At 41.3% G+C, this 13,951-nt stretch overlaps 1 protein-coding gene across 5 annotated transcripts in view; it reads right to left on the reverse strand.

Annotated features, from left to right (window-relative positions):
- Positions 1 to 44: 44 nt before the first annotated feature.
- Positions 45 to 13,951, reverse strand: part of LOC114060441 (BTB/POZ domain-containing protein KCTD7) — a 37,304-nt gene continuing 23,397 nt past the window's right edge. Inside the window, exons 5-14 of one of the 5 annotated variants that reach the window (XM_027889952.1) lie at positions 13,173 to 13,358; positions 11,011 to 11,177; positions 9,875 to 9,994; positions 7,781 to 7,801; positions 6,966 to 7,132; positions 5,150 to 5,231; positions 4,268 to 4,400; positions 3,771 to 3,862; positions 3,170 to 3,426; positions 45 to 2,229 (exon numbers count right to left, since the gene is read on the reverse strand). In XM_027889952.1, the coding sequence (XP_027745753.1) occupies positions 1,831 to 2,229; positions 3,170 to 3,426; positions 3,771 to 3,862; positions 4,268 to 4,400; positions 5,150 to 5,231; positions 6,966 to 7,132; positions 7,781 to 7,801; positions 9,875 to 9,994; positions 11,011 to 11,177; positions 13,173 to 13,358 (1,624 nt within the window). In that variant the 3' untranslated portion in view covers positions 45 to 1,830. Of the gene's footprint in view, positions 2,230 to 3,169; positions 3,427 to 3,770; positions 3,863 to 4,267; positions 4,401 to 5,149; positions 5,232 to 6,965; positions 7,136 to 7,780; positions 7,802 to 9,874; positions 9,995 to 11,010; positions 11,178 to 13,172; positions 13,359 to 13,951 lie in introns of all 5 variants that reach the window. The other 4 variants (XM_027889951.1, XM_027889950.1, XM_027889954.1 and 1 more) reach the window with 4 other exon arrangements.

Below are 13,951 nucleotides of genomic sequence, written 5' to 3' on the forward strand. Positions count from 1 at the left end.
ACAAAACCCGATGATGAGGTTTTTAGGAACTCATTAACAAGGGCTTAATGTACACACTTTTATTTAAACATGGTAATTTACACAATGGCTAAAAGTTTGCTCCCCTTCCCCCCACCCTGCCTCAGGAAAACCTGTGTACCTGGATAGCAGAGATAGCACCTAGTGTTTAAAAACAAAATTTAAGTGTTATTTACTGCAAGCATTGGTCAGATCTGAAGCAATTTGGGCGCAGTGACACACGGATACACCGAATAATTGATATGGAAATTTAATTTCTTGTTAGCTCACCGCTGCACCTCAGCAGTGGTGCCTCGGGGAGCTTGGTTATGTGGAAACACCAGGGATGCATAGTTCATAAGGATAAATACATCTGCCAGGAAGGGACAAATCACAGTCGTGGTCTGAAATTATTGCAGTGCAAATTTAATAGAGCAGTGTTTTAAAGCAGTGGAACTGAATAAAAGAGGTAGGTACTTTCCTCCTTGATGGTAAGAACTTAACATTGCTTAAAAGCAGCTCCGTGTTCGGTATCTCAGGTACACAAACGAGTCACGGCGGGACTGGATCAGCTGGAAGATACTTCAAATGACATATAAAATGTTTCACTGGCATAAAAAAGTTATATTGAAAGAGGTTACTTTTTTTTGTGGAGTGAGCTGTTATTCTTGAAATACGCAGATCTAGACTTTCTAGTGACACAAAGCCATCTTTACCTTGATGGTCAAGGTCAATCCCTTTGCTAAAGGGGTCACCAAAGATCAGGAGATTGATGTTTCGTGAAAATAAAGTGCATTTTTCTGCTCATGCTTCTTCTAAAAGGCAACCTCTAATTATATGAACTCATTTATCTACCAGGATTGTCAAAAAAATCAACTGAGACTTATCCCACTTGCAAATGACCAGGCAATGCTAGAAGAGAAAGCCACTTTCAGTGCAACTCTTGCAGGATCTTCTTTCTCCCCTCCCACCTTTTGTTCCACTTTATGGAATTTTTTAATACCAATACTCCTTCCTGGTGCTGAAGCCTGGCTCCACATTCTCTTCCAAAGCAGTGATATCAGCAACTTTTGTGCACCACTCAAGGCTACCAGGTGTCCTGACAAAGCAGGGAGAAGGTTTACATGGAGAGAAATGTCATTTTTTAAATAGCACTTTTTCCTTTTTTTTTTTTTTTTTACAAAGCAGATTGAGAGTCAAGTTTTCAAATCATTACAACAATATCCTCTGTAATTCATCAGTTCCCCCATCCAGCTTATCTAAATACTAACAGTGTTTTTGCCTTTACACTGCAACATGATGGAGCTGAAAGGTGCTAAAATGAACACTTTTAGATCATTTTCACTCATACACAAGCTGTCATGCACAGTTGAGACATCAGGTTTTAAATCTATTTACAATTTTACATATTTTACAATATATATTTCATCTTTACAGCTACAGAATGAATTCAAACTAACATTGGTACCTTTCTGAGTCACTGCTGGAACTCGGATCCGGGTTAAACTAATCATTAAAAACAAGTAAGTGCATGCTTAGAAGGAAGCTTTCAGGAAAGATGTCAATGGACTAGTGTTGCTTAAAAATTACACCAGTTTGTGTAGAAAATTTTAAATTCAGTTCAAAACCCCACAAAAGCCTAATAGAAATCTACTCGACTAAAATAAATACAATTCATTACACTTAACAAAAAAAAAAAAGACAAATGTACCTTTAAAAATGTACTGATTTAAGCCCCTCTGATTTTTTTTTAGCCTTAAATTTTTTTCCCTTCCCAAGTAGCAGATAGTACTAGGTGAGGATAATGCTGCTTTTCAGAGTTAACACTGATAATTATCCTGCATAGACCTGAGGCTGCAGTGGTGGGGGCAGCTTGTCATTCTCCACATTTTCAGAGTCAATGGCTGCTAAGGCTTGGCTTTTTGGTTTTATTTCCAAAGGATACTTCTCCACAATGTCTTCCACTTCCTTTGTGATTCCATCAGTCCAATCTATCAGGTCTTTCTCCAGTTTCTTGGCTTCGCTGACAATTCTTTCCTGTCTCTCATTCAACTGAGAGAGGAGGTCTAAGCTCTTACACATCTGTTTAACCCCCAGGCACACGTCGGGTGAGAAGCTGTCAGATTCCTGCTTCTTGGGGGACGTCTGACCCGTCATGAACCGATCAAAATCTTCTTGGCTCAGATTCAAAGACTGAGCATCCAACTTTTCAATGAAGGCCACAGCACAGCACTGCAAACAAATCAGAGAGAGATCACTGCAAGCCACAGTCTGGAATGGGTGTGTTCTATTCCTGATCCTGCTGGTGGACCAGTAACTGATTTCCTTTTTTTTTCTTTTTAATGCCCCAAGAGATTGATCTTTTGCAGAAGTTAACTCTACCAAACAGCTCATGTGCCTCTTTCCTCTCCCCAAAGTCAAAAACTCAGCTGCCTCACTGGACAATGTGCATTCCAAACTTCAGGGTCACCTCAGGGAGCTGGGGAGGTGGGAGAACAAAAGGAACATGACAACGAGACAAGAGCACTAAATTAATATTTAATAATCTGATCAACAGAGATCTGCCATGCTCTCAATTAACATTCTGAGGGAAGCAATGTCAAATGCCCATCTCATCTTGTGGATTCTCTGCTCCTACTGAAATAAACTTTTAATATTCTAAGCATTTCATTCAACTACATAATTCCCTCACAAATTGCTTTATGATGAAATGCAGAGCACACCAATAAATGCCTCCTGCAGGAGCTTTAAAAAGCCTGTTTACCTCCACAAATTAATGGCCTAGTTCTGCAGTCCCTTCAAGAGAAAAAAAATCTCATGGGCTCCTGCAAGTAGGAAACTTTGCATCTGTAACATCTGCACTGTCCAAACGTGGGATTTTAGGAACAGAAAGGACTTTTCTCCTTGCAGAATAAAAATATACCCAAGTCTTAGCATTGTTCAAATAGTATAAAGAAAAAAGAAAGCATTTTCTGGTTTGGAAAGCAGAGAAGGAGGAGAGAGGAGATATAACACAGCAGAACTGGCTGTACTTTAAGTAACCTCAACCACCACTTTAAGATTAGTTTTAATTTTTTATTGACGTTATGTTGCGTTTCCCTTTACTGGCAACTCCTACCCCCAAATAAAAGGCAAACTCCTCGTATAAAACCCACACTATTCCTGCACTTACCAGGTTGGTGAAATAGTATCCATCCTCTCCTGTCATCAGCCTGCTGGGGTTGCAGAAGCGGGTGATGTACTGGATGTTGGACTGCAGGCGGGGCGGGTTCCCCTTCAGGACAATGTATATGAGCGTGGGCAGGAAGTCATCAGCAGAGGCTGGCTCATTTTTTGTGACTTTAATGGCATTAAAGATGTGCTTGCTGCACTTGGTGATGCAGGCTAATTTATCACGAGGGACACGCTTCGAGTCCATTTCAATAATATCTGTGAGATAAAAGGAGTTCTCAGATCATTAACAGTTACAAATCAGACACCTGGAACGGCAGGCAATGCTAATGTTGCATCATTTCTATCTGTGGCTCTTGCTGTTCCATAAAAGTATCTGTTTATTCAACCTTCTCTTGGGTCAGTCCAAGTGTTTCAAACAGATCAGCTAAGCCTAAACACTTCTATGCTGGAAAAATAATTCCTGCCTCACATGTGATATTCCAGTCCCACACCACAAAGACTCCTGCAAATCCAACAGCCTGGAGCCCCTTCTGATGCCAAGAGATGAGCAAGAGAGATGAAATCTGAACCTGCCAATGTAAACTTTATCATTCACAAACCTGTAATTGCCTTTACAACCATATCAGAGACCTCTGGAATTTCTTCATTGACAGGAACACACAGCATCTGGGGAGTCACCCAGTGCAGAGCCCTGTGAGAGGACACAAGTGTTAAACTGTTCTGTGCCAGCGCCGTTCAGGTGTTTTTAACCAGCTGCTTCTTGAAGTCAAGGCACAAGGAGTGCTTTGTGTGGGTGAGGCACTAGTCCAGCCTGCAGCCAGTTTATTCCACTGAAGTAATTTATTTTCAGAAGAAATACTTTCTTGTACTTTTGCCACAATTTAACAAAAGCAAACCAATTAGTTTTCCCAGTGCAGCAACTTTCATTACCCCTTCCATTAATTTCTTCTGGTTTTTAAATTTGGTGGTTTTAACCCTTTCTGCTTAACAACTTACCCACTTCTGCGTGCGCAGCAGGAGGTTTTTAACATGTTTGATTCAGAGCTCATTTACAGGACTGGGGATTACTCAACTGGTTTTCCCTCTAAAGCATTACCTGATTCTCTTTTGGACAGCAAGGTCTTTCTTCTCGTCATCAGTTGTTTCAGGGCAAAAGACATATTTATACTGCCGAGTCATGATGTACTTTTCAATCTGATCCATCGCCTTCTCAACTTTTTCCGGGGGCACTGCAAGGGACAAATCCCACAAATAAAGCATTCCATGGCTCCTCTGAAGATGTAACACAGTTTGACCCCAACATCATCAAATCAATATGACTGTCTCGAGCCAATCTGAGCTCATTAAGCATGGACATAATTGGAATATTTTCACTCTCTCCAGCAGAAGTGAAAGTACAATGGGTTGAATAGCACGTGCCAAAGGAATTCCATGCACGGGGTCACAGTGCAGCACATTCAGCACACAGAGCAGCTCCAGCTGCTTGGAGCTTACAAGAACATTGTCACCCTTTGAAAATAAATCCAGTGAGGTCCTCTGAGTCCTCTAGTGCTGTTTATGTCTAAGAAAATGCCCTGGGGATGTTTAAGCTGCATCTCTCACACACCAGGCACATTAAAACAGTCCCCAACAGAACTGGCTGCTGGTGCATTACAGGGTAACAGGAGGCTCAGAGCCTGTTTGTCACCTGGGGGGAGGCCACACATTTACCTTGTTTTAAACAAACAGCACTGGATTTAAAACAAAAAAAAATTATTAAAACAACCAAATTTTAGAGACTTTAAGTAAAATCTGTATAAACAAATTCATTTAGACTGCAAAACTTTACAGAACTGGGAATAATTCCAACTATGGGACTAGAGTGGACTGGTTTGGAGTGCTACAATATTTTACAATTTTTACTTGAAAATGCAAGAGGCTTGAACCCCAAATAATCACTTTTCCAACAGTCAAGATATGAGGAAGAGGAACTTGATACCTTTCCAACGGGTCTGTAACTTGTCTGCTACATTTTGGTAGAAGTCCTGGGCACATTCTGACTGCTCCTCAATACTTAAGTCCTGTAACAGAACACAAATTAAGTGTGTGTGTGTGTGTGTGTGTGTGTGTGTAAGAATTGGCAGCAACACCTCTGATGTTTTTTGTTTCTTTTTCTGTCCAGCTGCAGTAATAGTCTGAGAATGCAAAGGTATCATCAGAGGTGTTTATATTGGCCAAATTATATTAAAAATTATGAGAAACCAAGACACACTGGCTCTTTGACATGTGAAAGACCTGCATTTATTTGCTGAACAGATAAATATTAGCAGTGGAGCTGGACAGGTGCGATGCCATTTTCCCCAGGCACATCCCTGAGTAATGCTGACAAAATAACAGATTGCTAACAGAAAGTTTGTCCCTATTTTGCCTCTGATTTTTAAAAGATTATATGCAGTGTATCGAAACCCAAGAACATAAATCACTGTTTGAAAGAGTACCTATACAGTAAACATTTCTAATTTCAGTTACTCTGCAATACAATGTTATTTGTAAAACAACACTGTCTTTTGGGCATCACTTTACTGATCTCCTGAAGAACATGAGAGAGGTTTGAAGGGTTAAAATTAACTTTACTGATCAAGTCACTTTAAAAAAAAAAAAAAAAGAAAAAAGAAAAAGGAGAAGTTGGCATCTGAATTCTCTGAGGGCAGAAACTGGACAGTTGCCCTGAACACAAAGTCTCAGCTCTGCTGGCAGTGCTGCATTTTAGGGCTGGTTTATGTGTAAGAGCAAATTGTGTGTTTTGAGTTCTTTTTGACCAGCACAAACCATCAAGGAAGAAGGAAATGAGAGCACCTTCAGTGTTTGGAACCAACAATAACACCACAATGTTTTCACAAACTCTGTGCTCAGAATGAATCAGTTCTAAAAAAAAAAAAAAAACAAAAAACAAACAAAACAAACCTTCCAGAATTAGAGAGAATGTAAGATTCCATCAGAACTGCCTTTAACATTCAGTTCAATCTGAGGAAACAATTTGAGTAACTACAAATTAAACAGGAAAGGTGGGAGAAAGGGGGAAAAAAAGAGCTGTGCTGAATACTGACTCATTCCAACCATAGGTGGCACTACAGACTGATTAATATTTCAAAACCATTGTTTTTTTTTTTAATGGAAAATGAAGATGTAACCCTTAAACCATATTATAAAAAAAAAAAAAAAAAAAGGACAGTCAAGTTCCTGTTCCCCAAATAAAAGATGTGTGGGTTGATGTTGTATTATCTTTATAACCTTTTAGACTTAGAATGCCCCATCCCTTGGAAGTGTCCAAGGCCAGGCTGGATGGGGCTTGGAGCAACCTGGGCTAGGGGAAGGTGTCCCTGCCCATGGCAGGGCTTGGAACTGGATGATCTTTAAGGACTTTTCTGACCCAAACCATTCTGTGACCCTACAGTATCTAAAAACTCAGCATGTAATATCTTTTAATTTCCACAAGTCATATATATCTAGAAAATTGCTGAACACACTAATTTACATGGGATTTGTTCAGGACTAATTTATTTGGGTTGCAAAGGAAAGCTCTCTGAGATACTGGGGTTGGAAGGATTCTTTGGTCACATACCACACCAAAAAAAAAAAAAAAAAAGGTAGCCAGTATGTAAAACTGCCCTGAAATCTTCATTTAACTGAGCACATCACCTGAAGGCTCCTGTGTTACACTCCCTAAAATCCAAACTGCTGGAAGAAGTGCGGCATTTTCTCCATCTCTCCCCAGTTTCCCCATTTTATTCATGCAAAAGGCATGCAGGACTTACCCTTTTATGATTCATTGTGTCCAAAAATAGTTTGCATTGCTTATAGATGTCCTGTCCAGGCTTGTGATATGTCTTGAGAAATTCTATGAACTCCTTGGACACTCGGTCTGTCTCGATGCTTGCCTGCCTGTTTATGGAAGGGCTGGGAGCTTTGGCTTCTTGGATCTCTGCTGGGAAAATGTGGGCACATCAGATAAGCTTTCTACGCTGATGGATAAATTCAGGAAGTGTTTAACAGGTATTAAAATTTCAAGTTGGGTTGTTGGTTTTTTTTTAACTGTGCAGGTGATTGATCATTTATTTCTCAGGCTCTGCCAATGAAATGCTGGATATTATTAAACAGAACTCCAGGAAACTGAGCATTCCACTGAGGCAAAAAGATTTACAGCCACACCCCCCTTTGCACTAAAGGCCTTTTTATATCAGCAAATGACTGTAACATGGGTTTGCTTTTGGGTTTCTTACATTTTCATTCCCAGGTAAGGTATCTCCATGTAAAATCAAGGCTTCCAGATGGGATTCTGCAGCAGCTTAAGACAATGGAGTGGTCCCTTTTCCATTCCCCCTCACCTCTACCTTCCTGCTCCTTTGCTTGCACCAACGCAACTATTCACTCAGCTGGCTCATGAACCAGCTCAGGGAGCAGCAGATTGGGCAGTTCTAGTCCAGGGACACTGCACACACCACTGGATGCAAGTTCAGAGAGCTGCAACCACAGTTTGGTTTTTTTTCCCCACACGAAACACATGATTTTCCAAGCTGCAAGTTAATCGTGCTGCTCCAGTACCTTCACTAACCAAGTTTAGTTCACCCACCTTTCAACTTGCCAGCCAACACTGTTCAAAATGGAAGGATTGAATAGAGATGATGTAAATGAACATGGTGAAAAGCAAGCAGCAGAGGGACAGAAAACATGAAAATATTCATGGTCAACACGATACAAACAAATCTTTCAATCTGAAAATACTAACATGCACAACAAAAAAAAAATCCATGTTTCAATAAGCACACATGCAGAACTCCAAAATAAAAAGAAATACATGGTAGCTTAATCCAGACTTAAGGTAGCTTATTGGGGGTTTGTTGTTTGTTTGTTGTTATTTGCTTTTAGAAAGATTCAGCACTAAATTTAAAGCTGTGTCACCCAGCGACAAACAAACACTGATCATCTGACCACAGCACAAGATTTCAGCATAACCTTCTCTGGGCAGTAATTTGGTCAGGCACCATCAGATTTATGGTATTTAAGTGATAAGAACAGAAAAGGTTTTGCAAATGTTTAAATTCCAATGTAACAACTGAGATAGAAAGAGCAAAACAAACTCCTTCCTAGTTCCACAAGGACATTTTTCCAGAGGGGATTTCTTTGTCCCTGAGATTCCCAGCAGTGCAGGACAAATGCCTGGACAGGGTTCAAGCTGAAGGGTGACCACTACTGCATGTTGATCTAAATTTGCCACAATTCACATTAGGTAACCAGTAAGTAGAAAGCATAGTTCTGAAATAATAAACACAGAAAGCAGGTCTGCTTTCAAAAGGGAAGAATTGTAAGACATTTCTTCCATGATTCATTACTGATCTCAGTTTGGAGTACGGTTGAAGATTTATTTACTTCCTTCAACATTGAGTTCACTCTGCTGTAAAAATAATGAACCTCATTCTGCAAGTTGACCATAAGGAATCTTATTTTATCGGCCATATATTGAAAACAAATTTTCTTTAATTAATAGAGAGATGTAATCAAGAGGCAGATTATGTTAAGTATTGAAAACCAATGTTGGAATGAACTGTCTTCAACGAGTCACACCAAGAACTACTTGTAGTCACTCAGAAGTGTTGCAGCTTCATTAATCTCTGAGCTGAAATCCTGGTATAAGGAAAATTAATCTGTACAAGGTACACTGATTATTTAAGGACTGAAGGAACAAATGTACTTGCAGCAACAAACTATTTTCAGGTTTATCACGTGCTCTATGAGAATTAAATCCAATTAAAAGGAAGCTGATTAAAGAAAAGAAATTCCATTTGACCAAGTTAAAGAGAAATACGCCCAAATGAAAAGGAAGAGCACTGGAGGAGTTAAGAAAGGATCACCTTCACAAGGAGCAAACACTATATCCCTCTCAAGGCATTCTACAGAAATGCTAATTGTCACAGCAGAACATGAGCACTCCAGTGATTCACTATGGTTGTGCCACGGTCACCGAGCTGAGTCCAAGCAGGGAACATAAAAAAGGGGTTTGTCATCAGCTCTGCTACACAAAACCACTCATCTTCTCCGTGAAATTTGCAAAATAAAGGATGGTACATCTTCAAATTTCTTTAGTCAGCAGAACAAGCCAGAATTGCACACAAATAACACGGGATGAGCTCCTAAGGGTGTTTGCATCCAGAGGGTTGGCATCCTTTTGGTTTAAACGGAACTAGGATGTCTTCTCTTGATACGAAATTGTCTTCTTGGTTAACGTAACAAACATCTGGAGATGTTTTGAGAATGCAAAAGTTCTTGAAGGGTCAACTGTTAAACTGAAACAGCAGTTTCAACTTATAATCAGAATTAGAAGAGCAATCTGGAATTCTTTTATGATAAAAAACCACGAAGTAGCACAAGATCCAGCTACTTCTTACAGAATTCTTATTTTTTGAAAGCGTGGTCACACTAAGGGGGAGCTCAAAGAAGCTTCAGCTTTATTCTTGTACTCTGCCTACCAAAAAAAGCAAAGAACTGGTTTAGAGATTCAAGTTCACCTCAAGATGCTGGACTTGCTTTTTTATTTTTTTTGTCATCTTCATGTTCAAGAGCAACGAGTTCGAACTGGCACAACCCTAGTTTGTACTTTGCAAAGCCCAACTAAGAAGGAAGCTCACTAAAACCAGGCAGACAGCTTGCTCAGGCTGTGCTGCATTACCTTCAGAAGGGGAAGCCAGTTCCCAGGAGGGAGTAAAAATCTCCTTCAAATCCCTGAGAATGTTATCAGCATTTCTCTCCCTGCCGGGCTGTCCTTGCTTAAGGATTTTCTCTGGAGCGGCTGCAAAGAACGCGAAAGCAAAGCGGGACACCCCGAGCAGCGGCGTGGCAGGAGAGGTGGCACAGGGGTGGAAAAAGAAAACATGGAAAAGTGAGAAGAATGAACATAAAAGAAAGAGTTTAATTACACAGGTGAATGCCTCATGTAGCCAGCTGCTGCCATGCACCAGGACAATTCCAGGGTGAAATTCAGGTGTGTTTCTTATGAAGGAAATAAAGCTGTAAGGCTAAGGCAGATTTATGTTGATTTTCCTTCTGGAATTCCTACTCCACAGCCCAACATTTTCTGGGTTTTGCCTGTCTAAGCTGTTGCTATGCAAAGACATCAGTGCCATTAATCATTCTTACTTGGAAACACATTCTGCAGAACAAACATCCGGACAACCACAAACTTGGTATTCACAACCCACATACACACAAACACTACAAGTCTCACATTTATTTTCAGTTAAAGGCACCCTGTTTACACATCCCCTTTTTTCTGCTAAGGCTGTCATAGTGCTCCACTATGGCAGCAGCAGCTGATATGTTATCCCAGGGTTTCTATCACACTTAGACATAGCAGTTACTTTGAGGTGACTGACAGCCAGTACCTTTTCTCCTGCTTCCTTCAGCAGAAATTCCCCTTCAACTCCTAAACCATGGTATGACACTGTGGCTGACTCGTGAGTTTAGCAAGGATGTGTGTCAGAGGAACAAGGCACTTCAGTGGCAGACCCCTGCCAGGAACACATTTAAGCTACACTTTAGTGGAAGAACTCCTGTGTAATGCACACAAACACAGCCACAGCTTTAGGATTGCACTGTTCTATTTAAAAACTGTTTGGCATCACTCAAAAGCCCACATTTTTCTGTGTTATCAGTAGCAGCTGCTCTCCAGGAGTGTCACTATTCCAGCTTCTTCAAAGTCAAACCCCAGAGCGCTACTCTGCTTTTTAGAATGTGGCATCTGTCACAAATACTTTTAAATTTAACACGTTGCACAGAACCATTTAAAAACAAAGAGGAGGCAGTTACCCTTCTTAGCTCCTGCTCTGGAAGAAGCAGTGAAGAACTTCTTCACAGTCGTGACCTTTCGTGTCTTCTCGTTGGTTTTCTTCTCCTCAAACTTTGAAAAGGTCAATGATTGGGCCCCTTGGGTGCTCTGACTACTGGCATAGGCTTCTTCCTCCTCACGCTGAAGCCTGGAATTGGAAAAGTATAGGTCCAATTTAAGCGCTTAAAAAACAAGACAAAGAAGCTGATTTCCTGTGCAATAATTAATTACTCATTTGACGGGCTAATTTCCCCCATGCCCATCTTCATTTCTTGCTTCTTCCCTTCGCCACACGACATCCACCTTTTCCATGGTGCAATGGTAGAAGTGGGGGAGAGGTCAAGATGTCCAGGGAAGATTAAATAGTAAGGTCAAAAGGGAGGAGACTGAGGTGTAATCATGGTCACCTTCCCCTCCTGTCACAGCCCTGAATTCTATAAGGCAAAGGTGACTGTGGGAGGATTTCCAAAAATCCATTCGCTGCATTGTGCTGAGTTTCACAACCCCAGGCAACCCTTGACCCTCTCACTGAAAGGAAATACCCTGTCACAATCTCAGAAATATTCTAAATATTCTGGGAAACAGATCACTGTTTGGCATGGTTTGTTTTCTAAGTCTTGGTAATAGATAAATCTGAAGGAATGGGCAAACCCCCTCACTGCAGCTCTGCTGGGTGCTCTGCAGAGACCAAGCCCAGCTTTTGATCTGCAGGTACAAAAGAGGGAAGGCCAAATGTACCAATCCTTCAGCTCTTCTTCCTATGCAGAAGGATTAAAATAGGTTAAATTATATTGCCCTTCAAGATGCTGGAAGGTTGAGCCATTGTCTTTCAACATCCATCCAGCTCAGGATGGACCATAAATAGTCTTGGATCTGCAATCTCTTGGGGCAGGAATTGTATCTTATCTGTGCTGACAAGCCTGTCTGTGCACTGCAACAAACAATCACAGCTTATCTGTGCCTTTAGCATCTCCCTGCTGAGCAGCTACTTATTAAAGAACTCCTTAAATCCCCCACTTTATTGTACAGAGATGTTACCAGACTGACAGCATAACTATCTGCTCTAATAATACTTAAGTTCTTATTAACTGTTTAAGACAAATTTATGGCAGAGTTAAAAAACGACACTGTCCTCTGTCCTGTGCTCACTGGCACTGCTTACCTGGCACCTTTGGATTGGGCTAGAAAGGGTTCCAAACACTTTCTCTTTAATTATATTATCGCAATTAATCTGTTCCAGTGCCAGACAGGAAAGAGAATCTGAAAACCAAACCAAGTAACTGCTTCAAAACCTAAGGTAAGAGGGTCTAGGGGAGTGAGATACCAGAAAACTTAAGGGTTTCCAAACTGTAACCATCAGTTTGGGCCCAACTCAAGCTCAGAGACCTTCCAGAGATGTCAACTCCTCCAGTGCACTTAATTAATGCCCTTTCTTCCTTCCCCGATGACCTTGGTTAATGTAGCACTGGGTAACTCAAGGTCTCCAAAGGGTTCCAAGCTCTACCCAAATCCAACCAAAAGCAGTTGTAGCTGCTTACATTTTCTCACCCAAGCACAGAATTCCTCTAACACCCATTTTTAGGGTCAAGCATTTATCACACTAAGAAAGCTAAACTGTGTTGCCCAAAATAAGTGCTAAGAGAAATTACCTAAATTATTAAAGCCAAAAGCTTTGATGCTTTTGGGCTTAACCCTGCAGTTTAAAAGAATGACCACAGACAAGACTAAAGCCAGTTTTTTCAATCAGCTGCTGAAATGTAAAACCCTGGTGCTGGCTATGCAAGACAATAACTGCCAACTCCAGAGGCAGGGGTATTTTAATCAAAATTGTCACTTCCACCCTTCCAACTGCTAGATAAAATTACAGATTTAAGTATGCAAATTAGGTCAAAGTATTTATTGAGTGGTAGGTGGGTGTTTACACTTGCTACTTCATAGACTTTCTTCTGAAACCTCTTAAATTAGAATGTCATAAATATTCATCTTTGCATCAAGAGGAAGGTTTTAATTCCTGCTGGAAAGGTCAAATATGAGAACTTGTGATGAAACTGAGCCAGAGCAAATAGGACTAGAAAACAGGAGCCAGGAATAGTAGTGAAGTCACCCTACTGCCCAAGCTGAAGGAATAAAGGGGGTTCTTTACCGCTCTGCCAGCTCCCAATCCTCTTGAATTTGCTTCTGCCTGGCCTTATGGTATTCCTCTCTCCAGCACTTGGAGCAAAATCCCTGCCAAGCAGGATTGCCATAGTAACCACATCCCTTCTTGCACAGGAGCTCCGACTGATCCACGTGGATTCCTCTGCGTTCCGATTTCAGGTTCATTTTCTTCCTGTTTCGACAGAAAAAAGGGTTAAAGCCAGAGACATGGCAACAGCCAGCTAGAAATAATTTCTTCTGAAGGTTTGCCTTTCAGAAGGAAGTCACCTGTTTTAATTATTTAACAGTTCCATGGCAACGAAATAAGTGCCAGAGGAAGAAGGGCACAGTTATATAAGCTGGGAGCCCCAAAGCCAGCCCAGCATTAGCAGGGGTTTGCAGGGCTGGGACCTGCAAGCAGCAGCAGGGCTGGCCCAGGGCACGGCAGCAGTGCCAGTCACACTCAGGGAGGAAGGCCTGAGCCTCTGATCTCACCAGTCACAGGCACAAGGCAACAGAGGGAAAAAGAAATCACCCACAGTTTAATCAGCCACAAAGGGAGCAGGCTGAGTACGGCTATGGGTTTGTGCCCAGACCCTCTGCAGAGAATCACACTGGTGAAGCTTTAGGTATCAGAGTTTTGATACAAGAAATGCCTTCAGAGCTCAGTGAGGTCCCACAGCTGACCCAGCCAGGCACATTAACATGCATGAGGTGCATCTCCCTTTTCCTCCAGTACTCAAGTTACTTCAGAGCTAAGCTGGGTGCCTGCACACAGCACAGCTC

Source organism: Empidonax traillii, unplaced genomic scaffold (assembly GCF_003031625.1).
Source record: "Empidonax traillii isolate 1590-97213 ecotype Southwest subspecies unplaced genomic scaffold, ASM303162v1 scaffold276:size1176444, whole genome shotgun sequence".
NCBI classification, from domain to species: Eukaryota; Metazoa; Chordata; class Aves; order Passeriformes; family Tyrannidae; genus Empidonax; species Empidonax traillii.